General features: G+C 47.5%; 3 protein-coding genes and 3 non-coding genes across 6 annotated transcripts; 2 read left to right on the top strand and 4 right to left on the bottom strand.

The window, feature by feature from the left end:
- Positions 1 to 1079: 1079 nt before the first annotated feature.
- LOC132649288 (histone H2B type 1-K) lies at positions 1080 to 1517 on the bottom strand. The gene has a single exon (XM_060372873.1). The coding sequence runs from the start codon at positions 1479 to 1481 to the stop codon at positions 1101 to 1103; it is 381 nt and encodes a 126-aa protein (XP_060228856.1). The 5' UTR covers positions 1482 to 1517; the 3' UTR covers positions 1080 to 1100.
- Positions 1518 to 1786: 269 nt separating this feature from the next.
- Positions 1787 to 2224, top strand: LOC132649214 (histone H2A type 1-E-like). Its single transcript, XM_060372504.1, has one exon. The coding sequence runs from the start codon at positions 1800 to 1802 to the stop codon at positions 2184 to 2186; it is 387 nt and encodes a 128-aa protein (XP_060228487.1). The 5' UTR covers positions 1787 to 1799; the 3' UTR covers positions 2187 to 2224.
- A 5155-nt stretch (positions 2225 to 7379) lies between these two features.
- Trnat-agu (transfer RNA threonine (anticodon AGU)) lies at positions 7380 to 7453 on the top strand. The gene has a single exon. It is a non-coding gene; the product is annotated as a tRNA-Thr (tRNA).
- A 628-nt stretch (positions 7454 to 8081) lies between these two features.
- On the bottom strand, positions 8082 to 8155 carry Trnai-aau (transfer RNA isoleucine (anticodon AAU)). The gene has a single exon. It is a non-coding gene; the product is annotated as a tRNA-Ile (tRNA).
- Positions 8156 to 10879: 2724 nt separating this feature from the next.
- LOC132649169 (uncharacterized) lies at positions 10880 to 14011 on the bottom strand. Its single transcript, XM_060372375.1, has 2 exons — positions 13593 to 14011; positions 10880 to 12988 (listed from the first exon to the last, which is right to left on the bottom strand). The coding sequence occupies exon 2, from the start codon at positions 12940 to 12942 to the stop codon at positions 11557 to 11559; it is 1386 nt and encodes a 461-aa protein (XP_060228358.1). The 5' UTR covers positions 12943 to 12988; positions 13593 to 14011; the 3' UTR covers positions 10880 to 11556.
- An 86-nt stretch (positions 14012 to 14097) lies between these two features.
- Trnav-cac (transfer RNA valine (anticodon CAC)) lies at positions 14098 to 14170 on the bottom strand. The gene has a single exon. It is a non-coding gene; the product is annotated as a tRNA-Val (tRNA).
- Between the last annotated feature and the right edge of the window lie 2567 nt (positions 14171 to 16737).

The following is a 16737-nucleotide window of genomic DNA, read 5'->3' as shown; positions in this document are numbered from 1 at the left end:
TGAAGTAGCAGAGAAACAGCGTACTTGTTGGGAAACACTAGAAAGCTCATTTTACACCAATCCCCTTTCACTTTCGATAGATAACTTCTCCAATTACCTCCACCTTTGCTCTTGTCTTTGAAAATAATTTCCTTCACATCTTTCCAGACTGCTTCTGGCATGTAAACAGCATACATGGTAATAATATCTACCTTACAGACTTTTGTAAAAATCAAATGGGTTGATACACTGCAGGTGCCCTCAGTAAGTGCTAAAAATCACGTGATATATTTTAAAAATATTAACAGAGCAGGCGAATCTCCAGTTAAGACTTGGGTGAGACTAGAAGCCATGCTCTGCACGGTGAAATGCTCCATTCTGACCCAGCTCACCGGTCAGGTCACTGCCAGGAGAAAGCAGTTGATTCTGTGCTCATTCTGTATCCTCAAAGCTTAGAAAAAGGAGTGGCAAAACGTTTGCACGTCCCGGCAATTAAACTGCCCCCCAGCCCCCTTGCGCACCTCTCTCCACGCCCCTCTCCTCAGCCCCCAGCCCACCCCCAAGGTTTTACTGTGTAGCCCTAGCCAGGAACTCACTGTAGACCACACTGGCCTTGAACATAGGGAGACCCAGATGGCTCTGCCTCCGGAGTGCTGCGACTGAAGGCATGCGCCCCACCGCCAGGTTTAAGCCCGAGTGGGTGGGATGTCCTAACTAGCCTCCATTCATTGTATGAGCGAGGTCACCTAGGCCAGCCTGGCCAGAACCTCAGCACCTGACCCTCCTGCTCCCACTCACCAAAACACAAGCATTGCAGACGTGTTCCACGCGGCAGGCTTGCGCAGCGACGGGGGCTTAAGCCCAGGAGTCCCCGCATGCCAAGCACTATCAGCTGAACCTACATCACAGCACTGGCCTCTGCTTCTAAGTAGACTAGGCCTTGAAAGAGCAGCTTCAAGCTCCCTATACTCACCCAAAGCTCATTGCGACTCACTCAAGACACAGTGTAAGGGTTCTAGGCCCTTTGGTACTCGAGCTCAGCCGTGTCTGCAGCTCTAATGCTGACGGCGTGGTGGCTCTGAAAAGAGCCTTTGGCGCTAGATCAAGACCCGTGGCTTGGTTTACTTGGCACTGGTGTACTTGGTGACGGCCTTGGTGCCCTCGGACACGGCGTGCTTGGCCAGCTCCCCGGGCAGCAGCAGGCGCACGGCCGTCTGGATCTCCCGCGACGTGATGGTCGAGCGCTTGTTGTAGTGCGCCAGGCGCGACGCCTCGCCCGCGATGCGCTCGAAGATGTCGTTGACGAACGAGTTCATGATGCCCATGGCCTTGGACGAGATGCCCGTGTCGGGGTGCACCTGCTTCAGCACCTTGTACACGTACACCGAGTAGCTCTCCTTGCGGCTGCGCTTGCGCTTCTTGCCGTCCTTCTTCTGCGCCTTGGTCACCGCCTTCTTGGACCCCTTCTTCGGGGCGGGAGCGGACTTCGCGGGCTCGGGCATAGCGTAAAACTACGAAAAGAAACCACCAAGAGAAAAGGCGGATCGGATAAGCTGTGTGTACGCCTTATCTACAGTTTAGTATGCAAATAAGGTGAAGGGCGCTGTGTCTGGGAGTGGTCACGGAGAGAAAAGGCTGAGAACGCTTTTACCCAATGAGAAGACAGCAGTCCTAAACCCGCGTTTCCATTGGCTAAAATAAACTCAAAAAGGTAACCAATGACGCGTCTCCTTTTTCGCGCCCCGGCTTGACTATAAAAGCGGGGCGGTTTGCCTTTTGTACATTACAGCTCTTTAGTGAGACACTTTAAGGTGTTCGAGATGTCTGGACGCGGCAAGCAGGGCGGCAAGGCCCGCGCCAAGGCCAAGACCCGGTCGTCCCGGGCCGGGCTGCAGTTCCCCGTGGGCCGCGTGCACCGGCTCCTCCGCAAGGGCAACTACGCGGAGCGGGTGGGCGCCGGCGCCCCGGTGTACCTGGCGGCCGTGCTGGAGTACCTGACGGCCGAGATCCTGGAGCTGGCCGGCAACGCGGCCCGCGACAACAAGAAGACGCGCATCATCCCGCGCCACCTGCAGCTGGCCATCCGCAACGACGAGGAGCTCAACAAGCTGCTGGGCCGCGTCACCATCGCGCAGGGCGGCGTCCTGCCCAACATCCAGGCCGTGCTGCTGCCCAAGAAGACCGAGAGCCACCACAAGGCCAAGTGAGCAGCTTTAAATACCCCCAAAGGCTCTTTTCAGAGCCACCACTTTTTCACAGAAAAGCTGGAGCACGCACACCTGGAAGCTCACTTTCCTTAACTCAGCTTAAGATTACTTGGGCTCTTTTCAAAGGTTAGTTTCCATTCCGTTCTGAAAAGTCAAATGTGTAGAACTGCTTTCTGATCAGGTGTGATTTAGTTGTTAAAATGCGTTTAACGGCTTCTGACATTCTAGGATTCCTTTTGGATTTTGAGTTTTTTGTTCCTTTATTAGACCTAGACCATGCTGGTCCTCCTGCCTCCAGAGTACTTTGGAACGGCCATCTTTAAAGAAGCAGCTCGACAGTTGGTCTAGTTGGCCTTCAACAACTGATAGGAGCTTAAGCTTTTATCACTGTCGCTGCGGCATAACTTCTAGATTTCCTCTGTTAAAACAGAGCCCCACAGTTCACAGGATGTATCTGAAGGTGTCCCAACATCGTGCAGCCTAGAAAATCCTAATCTGCGTAGAGATTGGTTGCAGCTGGGTAAGCAAGGGCGCGAGAAGCAGTAAGATACGCCACCCAGAAAGCGCAGAACGGGTGAGTTAAAGAGGTGAGGTCGATGAGCAGCTTGTTGCTCAACAACAGAGACGCGCTCCCGCTTATCGCGTGAAGTGTGCCAGGTAGACTACCAATGAGACATTCAGGCCAGCCCTAAAACTTCCCGCCTGCATAGCCGAGGTGGAAGGCAGCTCCGCCCAGCCGTCAGGCCCCTCCCGCACACCTCTCCAACTGTCATAACAGCCTTTCCAGCCTCTGAGTTCATCTCCAGGCCCTCAGTGGGACTCTCCTTCCCTGATAATGTTAATTTGGGGTGAAGAGTCTCAACAAAAAGCCACCAGCCCCAGAGCAGGAAAACCCCGAGCTCACCCAAGGTCGGAACACCCCAAAAATCTCTGCCCTAGAAAGCCCCACCTCCTCAGAAACCCTTTCCTGCGGTCCTCAGCTGGGATCAGGGTCTAGGTTTGTCCTTCCTCGTCCTGAACCCTCCCAACAAGTCTCCTGAGAGTGCACATCAGTTATTAAATACAATGTGCATGCAAGGGCTGTTTGCTGGCTTTGTTTTTGTATTCTTTACTTGAAGCCTTTTTCTCCACCTTTTTCTTCACCCTTGGGGCTGAAGTAGCCCTCATTTATCGGCCCTACCGTGGATTCTCAAATTCATACCCACAAAGTTTCAGAAACACTAGGCTGAGATGTCTTCTGAGTTGTCTCGCCTGCACCTCAAGTTCAAAGCTATGTTTCCAGGTAGTAATAATCACAAGTGTGAGAAATTATGGTCTGTTTTCAGCATGAGATGCACCTAAAGTTTGTCCGTTTCAGATCAGCAGGTTCTAGCTGGCACAGGCTTTACCTCAGAATTCCGAAAGTTTACAGGTCATCTGCTACTTGACTGGGTACAGAGAAGGGGTGGGGGTAGTCTACTGGAGAGAAGGCAAGTCCTGAACAGGAGATTCTCCTGACAGATCTGGGTGCTTTAAAAACATCTTGCAGAGCAGTAAAGGGGCTCAGTCCTAGCATTCAGGAAGCAGAGGTAGACAGATCCCTGAGTTTGAGGCCAGCCTGATCTACACAGTGAGCTACAGGACAGGCAGGCCGCCATAGACAAACCCTGCCTCGAAAAGTTAATTAAGTTGAATAAATTAATTAAAGTTAAATAAATAAATATTTAAATATTTTTTAATCCAGTTTTTCTCCTGATCAGCCAACGGTTTTGCCTTTTCTGTATGCTGTGTCCCTTTATGCGGAATTAAGCGCATGTTAAAAGCTGATTCATTCTTCACTTGTCTATTGAATTTATCTAACTTTCAACAGAGCATTCATATTCAATGCCACCAGTCCTTTCTCTTTCATGTGCTCTTCTCACTGCCTGGTTTTATGTGGCTATGGGCATCCCCCCCCCAAAAAAAAAAAAAACAGTTCATAGTGCTTGTGTGTTGTTCAGCTTTTTTTAATCCCCACAATATTTTTGAAACCTTACTGCTCAGAGTAGCAGAAATTCGGGGATAGGGATTCTTGTTCTTAGTCTGCTAGTGAGGAGGATCAGGTTCTCACAAGCCAGGTGAGTGACCCAGCACAGAGAATGTATGTGCTCTGCATTTTGTCCAAGAGGTAGAACTTAAACATTTGTGTGCTAAAATATTGCAGATTCCAGGTTCAACAGAGTTGACCTGAGAGGCCACAAAGTTGCAAGCAGTTGGTGTGTGTGAAGGGAGGTCACTGCTGAGAAGAATTCCAGGGAACATCTGGTCTTTTAATAACAACAGCCACTTGCAGGAAAAGGAGATCCAACGGCACAGCAACCCAGGACACAAAGGAAAGTCTGTGCTTTCACGGGCCTGAGGAAAGAAGGTTCTGAATTTAGAGAAGGGTCTCTTAGTTCAGCCGGTCAGTGAAGGTCTTGGGATATAAGGCAGGACCTTAGTAAACTACTATTGCCTCAGCCCACTGTGGGGCCTGTGACGTGTTAGCTCAGCAGTCTTGGAGAAGTGCTGGAAAGGACAGGTGTGGCTGATCCTCCCGCCAGGGAAGCCTCTTGAGTTCCAAAGCTCAGCATGCACCGTATTATCATATGCTTAGCAAAGCACATGCTTAGAATAGATGAGTCAGGCATGGAAATGAGCTCTTAGATTGTGAAGAGGAGAACTGTCACCTAACAGGCTTGAGAGACTTAACAATGTGACTGTTTGTGTCACTTGCTCCTGGGTTCCATTGTTCTGCCTAAAGACTTGTCTAGCAGGAATGAAGCCCTGCATGCCATCCCAAATGCTGAAGAGAAAAGAAAAACCTATGGTGTTATTTTTCTTCTCTTTAATATAAAAAGAACCTAAGACACTTATCTACATGACTCAGCATCCTAAAAATTAAAACCTAGGCATTCTTTTTTGAAGATAACTTATTTTTAACCTCACAACAGGAAAAAAAAAATCCTTTTATATGGAGTTTATGGAGTATAATTCCAGAAATCACTCAGCACAACCAAAGTTCAAATTGAGAGTCTGTATTAAGCCGGACAGCAACTGCCTGGAAAGAAACATTTCTCACAGAGCAGCCCTGAATGTGTGTGTGGGGAGTTTTGAAAAACAACACAGAAACACTATGTTTTTCTGATTAGCAATTGCAGTGGAAATCAAGGAGTTTTTAACAAGAGCCAAGAGCATGCAATTCATTGGGGCATTTTCCCCCTGAGTTTCTATAGTAGGGTTGGGTACTTATGTGATGTTTTAGGGCAGGAGTAGAAAACAAAAATGAGTCAAAATGGAGAAATCTTTACACTGTTACCATGACTTCAAAGGTACAGCTTTGAGGGAGAAAAAATAAGTTTGATCATTACAAAGCCAAGAATCTGGTGTGACCAGTATGGAGGGGGACAATATGAGATCTGAAACCCACAATTCACAGGACTGGGATGTGAAACACACCACTGTGCCTCACAGTGAAGAACGTGCCGGCCTCACAAAGAGCACGGACCAACAACAAGAAAAGGTCATGCGGAAGATGCAAGCTGTGGTGCCTCAAATAGGAATGGTCCCCAAAGACTAACGCGCTTGAATGCCTGTCCTGTACAGGGAGTGGCACTTATAGGATGGGTGGTCTCATTAGAGGAGGTGCGGCCTTGTTGAAGGAAGTGTGTCACTGGGGCGGGCTTTGAGGTCTCCTATGCTCAGGCCATGCTCAAAGCGGCAGCCTCCATCTGCTGCCTGCAGATACGGATGTAGAACTCTCAGCTGCTTCTCCAGCGCCGTGTCTGCCTGCACAGTGCCATGCCCCTCAACATGACAATAATGGACTACATCTCTGAACTGGAAGCCAGCCCCAGCTAAATGTTTTCCTTCATAAGAGTCGCTGTGGTCATGGCGTCTCTTCACAGCAATAAAACCCTAATAATCTAAATGGCTGGGAAAGTGGGTCAGTTGGCAGAGAGGGTGCTTGCCAACTAGACCCTCAGTCTAGTCCCCAGCACCACAAAAGAGAAGTTCAATCAGGTGTCTAACATACAAGTAGATGACCAAAAGCCTTAAATATATACATATGGAAGGTTTTATGGATGAGATTTTTCGCTCTGTGCACTATTTGTCACTATATGCATTAACACATCACTCTAAACATTTTAAAGTAGTTGCCCTGATTTGAGAGTTGACAGGAAAGAACAGTGCAAAGTCCTGGTGGGAATGTCAGCTGATTAAAACCAAATTGAGTAAGCTGGTCATTCTGCTTCTAGTTATCAAAGTAAAATGCCTGCATAGGAGCACAGAGGGAGCTGAGACACAACGGAAACAACCTTTAGCTTAACCCCTGAGACAGATGATAAGCAGGGAATGGCGAGTGCCCACAGGACGATTTTTAAAGCTATTAGAAATTATTTGAGTAACTTTGGTAGTTCTTGAAGTCAAAAGATTTTTAAAAAAAAAGAAGAAGAAGAAGAAAAAGAAAAAAGAAAAACTCATCCATATGCTGGGTACAAAGCTTTGATCTCAGCGGTAGAGCAGCAGAGACAAGGAGATCTCACTCTGTGAGTTCGAGGCCAGCTTGGTCTACAGGTCAAGCTCCAGAACAGTCAAGGCTGGTACACAAAGAAATCCTGTCTTGGAAAAAAAAAAAAAGGGAAGGGAGGGAGAGAGAGAATGCAGAAGGGAATGAAGCAGGAAGAGTTTCCTTAGAAGCAGTAAAGTGGCAGAGATGGTGTCTCATATCTGATGTTTTTGTTTAAGGGGTTTTGCTTTATCTGTTTCTGTTGTCTGGGCCCGAGTACCTAGCCTTTTAAAACTTGCCTTTTGATCTCCTTGTAATGCAGACTCTGTAGTAAAATAAAGACTGTGTTGCTTTGTTCATTGTTTTATCTCCAATACCTGAAAAAGTAGAAACTGAAGCCCAGTGGAGAACAACTTTGGGGAAATCGTTAAACTGTACTGAAATATCCAATTTTTCCTCTAGGGGACACAAGTCACCTTGAAATAAAAATTTTAGACCCTTCGATTTGAAATCCATTTTAAACCTTACATCTAAGGAAATATTTCTTAAATGCATGCGTTCTGTTTTTATACGAAGCTGGAAACAGACACGAACTTTCCTTGGTGCAAAGTGAAGGAAATATGGGAAAATGCTGTGTTACCCGTAAGACTGACATATACTGTATAAATGACGCGGGTCTGGGAAGGGGCCTTGTGGCTTAGCTGGTCAAAGCGCCTGTCTAGTAAACAGGAGATCCTGGGTTCGAATCCCAGCAGGGCCTTGTGCTGCTGTTATGCTTTTGCACTCCACTAACGCACCATCTCTAAGAATGTTGAAAATGCTTCAGTCAAATGATGGACTTGGATTACCAATGCCAAAGAATTAATAATTTGGTTTGGAGTAGGATTTATTTCTTTACTTTTGAGAGCAAGGAAAATCGTCACGCTGAAACTTACACGCTGACCATTCCGTCTTTCAAGAACCCTAAGAATTTTGGGTTGCCTTTATTGTTTGGTAGGGCACAGAAAAGCTGAGAGTCATCTCATTCGTCCTGGCTCCTCATCCTCCTGACATCGCCCCACCCCCACCCCCCACATGTAAAAACCTGCATCACCGTCCACAAATGAATTTGTCTTCTTTCTTATGAAATCACATCAGATCTTTAATGTTTGAAATACTGATAGATGCAGCCATGCTGTTTTCCATACACCCAGTTTTGTTTTTTATGCTACCGTCAGAACCTTGGGCACTTTAAGCCAGGAGCTAACTCGAAACCTGGCTAAAATATCTAACTACATATATGTGACAGGCTGGGCATAGTTGTAGGGTCCTTGGGTTTGTCTTTAAGGGATTTAAGACTGTGCAGATAGAATGAAGACTGCAGGCCTGGTAACTAAAATGCTCGTTGCTGGCCCGTACGGGGATCGAACCCGCGACCTTGGCGTTATTAGCACCACGCTCTAACCAACTGAGCTAACCGGCCGCTACACGGACTACTGCTCTCTTTAGCTCTACTTGATGATACGTAGCCGCTGCTCTCGTCTACGTTTCGCGCCGGGAAGTTGCACGCTGCGGCGCGCCGGGAAGTTGCACGCGAGCGCACGAACACGACCGCTTCCCGGCAGGACACCGAAGCTCTCTCGCTGTGATCCAGGAAACCTCCGAGAGCTTGCGCGTCGGGCCCGGGGGTCGCTCGACCCCCCCCCGTCGGTCTCGGGGTCCCCCGGGGCCTCGCTGCACAGGCCCGCGCGGAGACGAACCGCGGCGCCCGAGTCAGGCCTGGAGGAAGCCGGGGAGGAGCACCGGGCCGCCGTGCAAACACCGCAGGCCTGAGCAATCCGCCGCAGCCGACTCTTGCTTCCGTCTCCTGAGTGCCCGGATGACAGGCCTGGTTATCACAGACAGATGTGGTTGACGCGGCTAGCCGCCGGCTGTGTGTTTTTTAAGGAGCTCAGTTCTCTAAGAGTGATTTGGTGGGGCTGGAGAGACGGCTCTGCGGTTAGGGGTTCAAGCCCCAGCAACCTCAATGTGGTGGCTCCCCACCATCTGTCATGTGATCAGGTGTCCTCTTCCGGCATGCGGGGGCGGAGGGGGGAGATTTATTAAAAAAAAAAAAAATAGTGATTCGGTTAGAGTGTTTTCAGAGAACCAGGACGGTGAAATGGGCACGTACACAGAAAGGACATTTATTTTAAGGAGTTGGCCCATGTGGTTGTGGAGTTTGGCAAAGACTCCTTTGATTACACACTGTAATCAAACTCCTGAAACTTTGCCCAGGCCGATTTGTGCACTTCCTTCTAAACCCACTTCCAGGAAACACGCTTACGAAATCACAGAGAGAGCGCCGATGCCCTCAAAGTGATCATCTCGGTATCTGATATTTTCTCCCAGCCTCCCTCTGCAGTTATGGCTGCATCGGGCTTATCACCAGCAGGAAGCCTATGAAGTCACTTTAGTGAGAAATACCTTTACTGCGGTGTTTATCCACAAGCCTCACACCGTCCTCTAACCCCGCACTCTGTCCACTAGGCCCATTCCCTTCATACTGCTCCTCGCTACATTCCCACTGGCCTATACACGGAGCTGGGCTCAGTGTCCCGCACATCAAGGCCCTCTTTTCAATGGTCCCTGTACCTACGGTGGTAATACCAAATAGCCTTCCTCACCGTGGTTTTAAAAGAGACCTGGCAAATCCAGATTCTGGGGAAGGACGCTGGCAGGCTGTAGACTCAACTGGTGGTTGCATTTCAGTGCAAAGGACGTTGCTGGAAGGACGCGGTTGTCCAGCCTCCCCCTCAGTGGTCACCCCTGCTGTGGACCACGTGGTGCCCCACACATGTATCCTTCACCAAAAGTCCACCAATTTAAACGTGCCCCATCCCAAAACCACCCAAGCAGAAGCATTCAGAATGACGTCTGACTGGGTACATGTCTGAGCACTACAACCCAGTTGGGGTGACACATAAAATTAACAAGCTGGAGCGTGGTTTTGTTCTGCGGACAATTTCCAGAAAAGGCCAGGACACTTAGGAGATGAGTCTCTCAGGAGCTCGTGTAGTTTCATCACGCTGATGGAGACCATGAGTCAGGACGATGTCGGCTTGGTAAGAGCAGAGCTGATTGTGTTTGCTGTGAGGAGGCCGGGATGTACCTCCCAAGGGATGTACGCGCCCCAAACGTGGTCAATGCCGTGGTTTTGACTCCCCAGCACCATAGAAGGAGGGAAGATTGTCTTCACGCCTGAGGGCCATTTGAGGAAAATTATTATGGGAAAAGAGAACAGCTCGTAAAAAAAAAACAAAATAAAATATGTTCATCATGAGACAAATGTCAGTGTTATTTTTATTAAATACAGTAACCAGAGTAATTGTTCTGTTGTATTTCTTGGCATTTTTTTTTAAATAATGCACTGTGTGTCCTTAGAATAATATGATCTACAAATTTTTAATGAAACTGAAATAATTGCTTAGCAAGGCATGGTGATCCACACCTTGAATCCCAGCACTCAGAGGCTGAAGCGGAGGATTTCTTCATATTTGAGGATGGACTGGGCAGCAAAGGGAGTTCCAGGTGATTCTGAACTACCGTGTGAAACAGCCCCCCCCCCAAAAAAAAAAAAAAACTGGGCATGATGATTCGCACCTTTAATCACAATTCTCCAAAGGCAGAGGCAGATGCCACGCTAGCCTGGTCAACATAGTGAGTTCCAGGCCGTCCAAGGCTACATAGTGGGACCCTGCCTATAATGATTGATTGATAGATAGATAGATAGATAGATAGATGGATAGATGGATCTTAATCAGAGGAAGACAGAAAGACTGAAATTTTTCTATATTCTACTATGTTCAATTAGTTCTATATTAACTGCTACGTCACTTTTATACTAGTGGTCTTGTTTTGGTAAAACGATAGCATTAATGTAACTGAACAAGCAAATAGAAAAATTTCAAATAAATTCCTCTTTTTCTTTACCGTTAAATGAGTCGTGCCTGTTAGGATTCTGTGTTTTGTATTCGGCGCTGTGAGATTATGTTTGTTAGTTTGGGCCTGGCATCCCTCCCTCCCTTCGCTTCAGGACCATTCATCCGCCTCCCAACGCCCGCAGAGCTTCCTCCTATGAAGTGTAAAATTCACAGACCAGAGAACCCCAGGTATGTTGCGACCCGCGTAATCGTCTCGCCAGCAAGAACGCACACGGACAACAGGATCCTTCTGCAGCAAGCTTTATTACAGTCAAGCGATGAAAGGAGGAAGACCCCAAGCCCCAGAATGATGCTGCTTAAATACACCCTATGGCGGCGTGTACTCCGCTGGTTGGCTGCTTGCCCATTGCCCTGTATGACGCCCTGGGCTGGGCAGTGACGCCCCGGGCTGGGCAGTCACTTGGCGCGCTTTCGCAACTTGCACATGCGCTCTATTACTTGTTCACTAGGGCCGATGTCGGCGCCATCTCATAATGGCGATTGCATTCTCTCGGCTCTCCACATTTCCCCCTTTTTGTTTTAATAAATGAAAACTGCCTCAAAGCCTTGTAAGCGCGGCACAAGAAAGCCCTAAGCTCGATCAAGTGAACTCCTTCTTTGGGGAGTAAGCGATCAAGAGCTTTAGATTACTCCCTTACCCCACCAGGTGCAATGGAGACAAGTCCTCTGGGTGCAGGGGCTAAGGGAGAAGATTAAAAATGGAGGTGACACCCATTCCCGTGCAATGGAATAAAATTCCAGGGAGTGCAAGGGCTGTCACCCTCCTATTTAGGTACCATAGCCGCTTAGGCAAAGGCAAACATTGAGACTTGGATCACTCATCGACTCAGTGCAATGGGTAAAACCCCTGAGGTGCATCGACTGAGTGTCTCAGTCTGTTTTAATTTTTTAACATGGATAATCAAATTTTGGGAGATGATCCTTGCTCCAAGGCCACAAGTGCTTGCGCGATCACGACCTTGTCACGTTGTTGTTGGGCTTTGAGCTTGCAGACCAACCAAAGTAAGAACACTAAGCCACAACATAATGCTGCACCAAACATTCCAACGCCCACCCATTCCTTAAAATAAGAAAAGGCGGAAGAAACCCAGGATAATAAGCCATCTGTAAGCGATAAATCCACTCGAGTAGAATTAATGGTCACCACCGCCGCCCTTAGCTCTTCAAGCGTTTTTTCAAATCTTTTTGACCAATTTCCGTTGATGCCAAAATCTCTCTTTTGTCTAAACAGGGAGAGGGTGGATGGAGTCTCCACAGGGATTGGGATCCACTGCGGGACTCTAACAACCAGGGCACGAGCGTAACGCCTGGCATTCCAACATTGCGACATCCAGCATGTCTCATTGGTACAGTTTCTAAAAGAATTATTGGACAAAACAAGTAAAAAAGGGGGATAAACACAGACAGGACTAGGCAGAAAAGCCGTCTGATTTGTAATGGTTCTATTCCAATTGGTAATTTGCCTTGTCGCATTCACCATTTCCATATCCTTTTTTAACACAGTACCATTTAGGGAGCCCATGACGATCGATTTCCCTACAGTACCACCACTAATGAATCCCAGAGGATTGAGGTCCGTACAACTACCATTTATCCCACAAAGTACCCATTTATGAAAAGGGGTCATATCTCGATGTTGTATAAAGAGCCCCTTTTTCATTACCCAATCTTTTGTAGGATCCATCAACATATTTGGGGAAAGGGAAAAGGTTTTATTTTTGTCAGCCCATCGAGTAAAACGCGACTGGCAGTCGGACCATGGAGGGATGGTCTCATCATCCTCCCATGCACATGAAGGGGCCACCCTAGGTTGAAGAGGTCTATTTTTATCTAAAAAATTTGGTCCTAAAAAGGAACCGTTTATCCAGATGACCTTTTGCCAAAAGGTATAATAGACATCGATGGTGTCGTTATTACCCCTTTTCTTTTGGGTCATAACTTCCCAATTCCAATCCTTATGGCTAAATGACCCAAGAATCCTTTTGGTAAGCCGAACACAATCTCCTACGGAATCCTCGATTTGAAAGCAAAGGGAGCCAGCTTCTGGAAAGTCATGGCTTTCCCCTAATGATGCCTCAGTCTCATCATAAGGCAAATAAGGCAGGCCTAAATCTTTATTGGACGAGAAAAATTTTGGAAAAGTCAATGAATTATGTCTGACCGGCATAGGCTTCGGGAATGCAGACAAAATGGCCCAACGTTGTACCCCCACAATACTAGGAGCCCGATTTAGAAGGATCCAAGCAAGAACTGGAATTAGTTGCAGGTATATTCGTTGGAGGATCATCTTCAGCTGCCGGGTGCTCCGGTACCCAGAATGGATTGTTTTCTTCCTGTGGGAAAACACAGACAGCTCCCCTGGATCTTATTAAAATAGGATCCGGGCCTTTTCACTGACCAGTCAAGACATCCTTCCATTTGACCATTTCCTTAGGCCTATCAGGCTCTAAGCAGTGGTGATCAGCCGCCAAGTGGCCTTGACTGTCCAAATTTAAAAAATTGAGAGTAAAGAGTGCCAAGGAAACAGTCACTCGTGGCACTGAGGGCAGAGCCTCCTCGACTCCCCCTTTTTGTTTTATTAAATAGGACTTTAGAGTGCGATGAGCACGTTCAATAATGCCCTGTCCCTGAGGGTTATATGGGAGACCCGTTAGGTGGGTCACTCCCATTTGATGACAAAACTGTCCAAATTTTTGAGAAGTATAGGCCGTCTGATCGTACCCACAACACTCAGAAAGGACACAGCGGCTTATCTACGTCCGCCTTACCGTGTCCCTCAACAACGGTGTGTATTAGCACCAACCCTTATGAAAACAAAACGAAACCAAAAGAAAGAGGACGAGGGCAACGATCACAACAGGGAAGGCAATAAGGGCTCCTGCTAGCTGAGGTGAAAGATGAGATAAGTCAAGACCAAAAATGCCTCTCAGAACTTACCCTAATGCTGCAGTTCTGAATCCTCCCGGCGGAGGGGGGTCTCCTCGGCACCGGCGATAGCAGGCTCCCAGCAAGCGTCCCGGGTTTCGGCACCAGATGTTGCGACCCGCGTAATCGTCTCGCCAGCAAGAACGCACACGGACAACAGGATCCTTCTGCAGCAGACTTTATTATAGTCAAGCGATGAAAGGAGGAAGACCCCAAGCCCCAGAATGATGCTGCTTAAATACACCCTATGGCGGCATGTACTCCGCTAGTTGGCTGCTTGGCCATTGCCCCGTATGACGCCCCGGGCTGGGCAGTGACTTGCGCGCTTTTGCAACTTGCACATGCGCTCTATTACTTTCTCGTAATGGCGATTGCATTCTCTCGGCTCTCCACACAGGTAGCCGGCGCTTCCTACGTGGAAGTGATGCCCTCCGCCTGCCGGCATTCTGCTGAGCCCGGGCATCACGCAGAGCTATTTTCAAACAAGCCAGTGCTCCAGAATTAAAAGGAGAGCATCTGTTTCCGCCCGGTTTCGAACCGGGGACCTTTCGCGTGTGAGGCGAACGTGATAACCACTACACTACGGAAACAACACACTGGCCTGGGTGCTCTCACGGCCACACCCATGTATAAGTGAGAACCCTTGCGTCCATTTCAGGCTTGGGGATTCGCTGGGGAAAGGTCAGAGTCCCTCAGCTCTATGTGCAACTGCAAGTGTCCTTTCCTTTGAAAGCAATCGACTCGACCTACTCGGATTTCTGCAGAATGCAGAGGAACAAGCGAAACCTTGAAAGAACACCACCATCTACACCAGAACGCAGGCACAAGGCGGCAAGGTCTTTGTCCTCAGGGAAACGCGTGTTCTTACGGGAGTTGTGGAATTCAATATATACTGTCATGTTTCTGTTGTTTTATTACTCAAAGCAAAGGATTCGGGAACACAGAAAATAATTTGTACAGACCTTGATAAGCGTCCACTCCACCCCAGTTTGCCATCATCACATCATACAATTTTATCTAATTATACATCCTCGTGGCCATTTTCCATATTTCTTCATTAAACAGAACATGATTTGCCTGTTTCTTTGGGACTGCCAGTCCTTAAAGTGTTAATAATTAATTAGCTAACTAATTAACTTAGTGATGGTATTGCACCCTTAATCCAGTGCATATAAATCTTGGTGGGGTTTTTTGCTATTGTTGTTGTTGTTGTTTGGAGTTTTGGTTTGTTGGTTGGTAGGTTGATAAGTTTTTTTTGAGACTTTTCTCTGTTGTCTGACTCTGTTTCTCTGACTGCCCAGGAACTCACTCTATAAACCAGGCAGGCCTCGAATTAAATATCTGCCTGACTCTGCCTCCCAAGTGCTGGGATTAAAGGCATGCACCACCACTACCCCAGTTTAAATCCTGTTTTAATAATAAAATTTCTCTTGCCAGGCATGGTGGCACACACCTTTGATTCCAGCTCTCAGGGAGGCAGAGGCAGGTGTATCTCTGAGTTTGAATCCAGCCTAGTCTACAAGGAGAGGCTAGGATAGCCAAGGCTACACAGAGCAACCCTATCTCAAAAAGCAAAACAAAACAAAATTCTCTCGCCTATCTGTCCTCTCTTTTACAGACCCAAGTCATGAGTCTAATGGTAAGCAAGCCAAGAAATTTTTTTCACCCCTACAAGGCATGAGTAATGTCAGACATGAAAACCAGGGAACACTGGGTTGAGGTTTTGATGACGTTTAGGAATTTTTATCTGTAATGAAGTAAGATTGGAAGGTGGGAACTATGGTCTTTCTGAACCACATTTACTGCAGTGATTCTCTAATTCCAGCTATTGACTCCTGTTGGCAGCTCTACGAGGCCTGAGGATGTATATTTCTCTTGCAGAGAGACAGGACAACATGGGGGGGGAGGGCTGACCTTTGAGGCTCTCCTGATCCTCCTCCTGATGTGTGACTGACCCTTGGTGGTAAAATCGAAGTCTCACCTTGTGGAGATGTGATACATACCAGAGGAACTGCATAATTTTATTCATCAGTCATCCATCCATCCATTCATTCATTCGAGACAGGATCTTATGTTGCAACCCAGGCCGGCCTAAAACATGTGCCAATCCTCTCCCCCTTCCCTCAGCCTCCTGGCTCCTAGGATTTGGGCCACCATGCCAGGTTAAATATGTCAACGTGTAGTGATGGAAATCTGACAGATCTGAAAGAGAGTGGATTTTAAGGGTGTGGGATCAACGGAAAAAGGTTACACCTGATTCAGTGCTACAGCTCTAGGGGGTGGTTCTAAGTGTTCCTGGTTGATTAACGCATGAACCACAGTTAGAAAGACTCAACAAAATGAAACTGAAATATCAGCCCTTTCATAATACACCATAAAGGAAAATCGCTCTAAGCTGAGGAGATTTAAAGTCTGAAATGAGATGTGTATAAGATATAGGACCTTCCTGAGAATGGGGAGCTTCACCCGAGGGCCTTTTATCACTGTGGTGAGAAATATTCATACACACAGCTCTGGTGCCCTTGCATTGCTCTGTGAGGACTCTTCCTTTCTCACCAGAGATCACAGTAAACCCTGCAACTATGTAGACAAGAAGTCAGAGTGATCAGACAAGTCAGACAAGAAGTCAGGACTAATCATGGGTGGATCTTCTTACGGGCTGACGGGGTCTTCCTGGGGATTCATTCTTTTGAAGCCCACATTCATTCCTGTGTGACAGCATGGAGAGATGAAAATTTCAGAGCATAACTAAAATCAAATGGGGTCACAAAGCGGGGGCTGTCATCTAGTGCTACGTACATACTTATGACACCAAGGAAAAGCCTTCAGAGATCTCTGTTCCTGCATGCACAGAGACATGATCTCACAAGAACCCAGAAAGAAAGCAGAAAGAGATGACTTACCAAAAACTGACCCTTTGGGTTTGGACTTCTAGCCTCCAGAATCCCAGGAAAACACATTTTGCTATGCAGTCTTCCCAGTTTGTGACATCCTGCTGGACATCTCAAGTTGATTATACTGTAATAGCTGCACAACTCTTCCCAACAAGAATTCACCCCAAGAGCTCAGAGTTTACTAAAGGAGAAGTGCTTTAACAATGATAACATGCAGCTGTTCCTAACACTCAAGGGGGAAATGGCCTCAAGAAGAGAGTTGT

Source organism: Meriones unguiculatus, chromosome 19, assembly GCF_030254825.1.
Source record: "Meriones unguiculatus strain TT.TT164.6M chromosome 19, Bangor_MerUng_6.1, whole genome shotgun sequence".
NCBI classification, from domain to species: Eukaryota; Metazoa; Chordata; class Mammalia; order Rodentia; family Muridae; genus Meriones; species Meriones unguiculatus.
This window is presented reverse-complemented; position numbering and strand designations above follow the sequence as displayed.

What these genes read in the sequence shown, in the direction of transcription:
- LOC132649288 (XM_060372873.1), bottom strand. Translation starts at nt 1,481, where the DNA reads ATGCCCGAGCCCGCGAAGTCCGCTCCCGCCCCGAAGAAGGGGTCCAAG.
- LOC132649214 (XM_060372504.1), top strand. Translation starts at nt 1,800, where the DNA reads ATGTCTGGACGCGGCAAGCAGGGCGGCAAGGCCCGCGCCAAGGCCAAG.
- LOC132649169 (XM_060372375.1), bottom strand. Translation starts at nt 12,942, where the DNA reads ATGATCCTCCAACGAATATACCTGCAACTAATTCCAGTTCTTGCTTGG.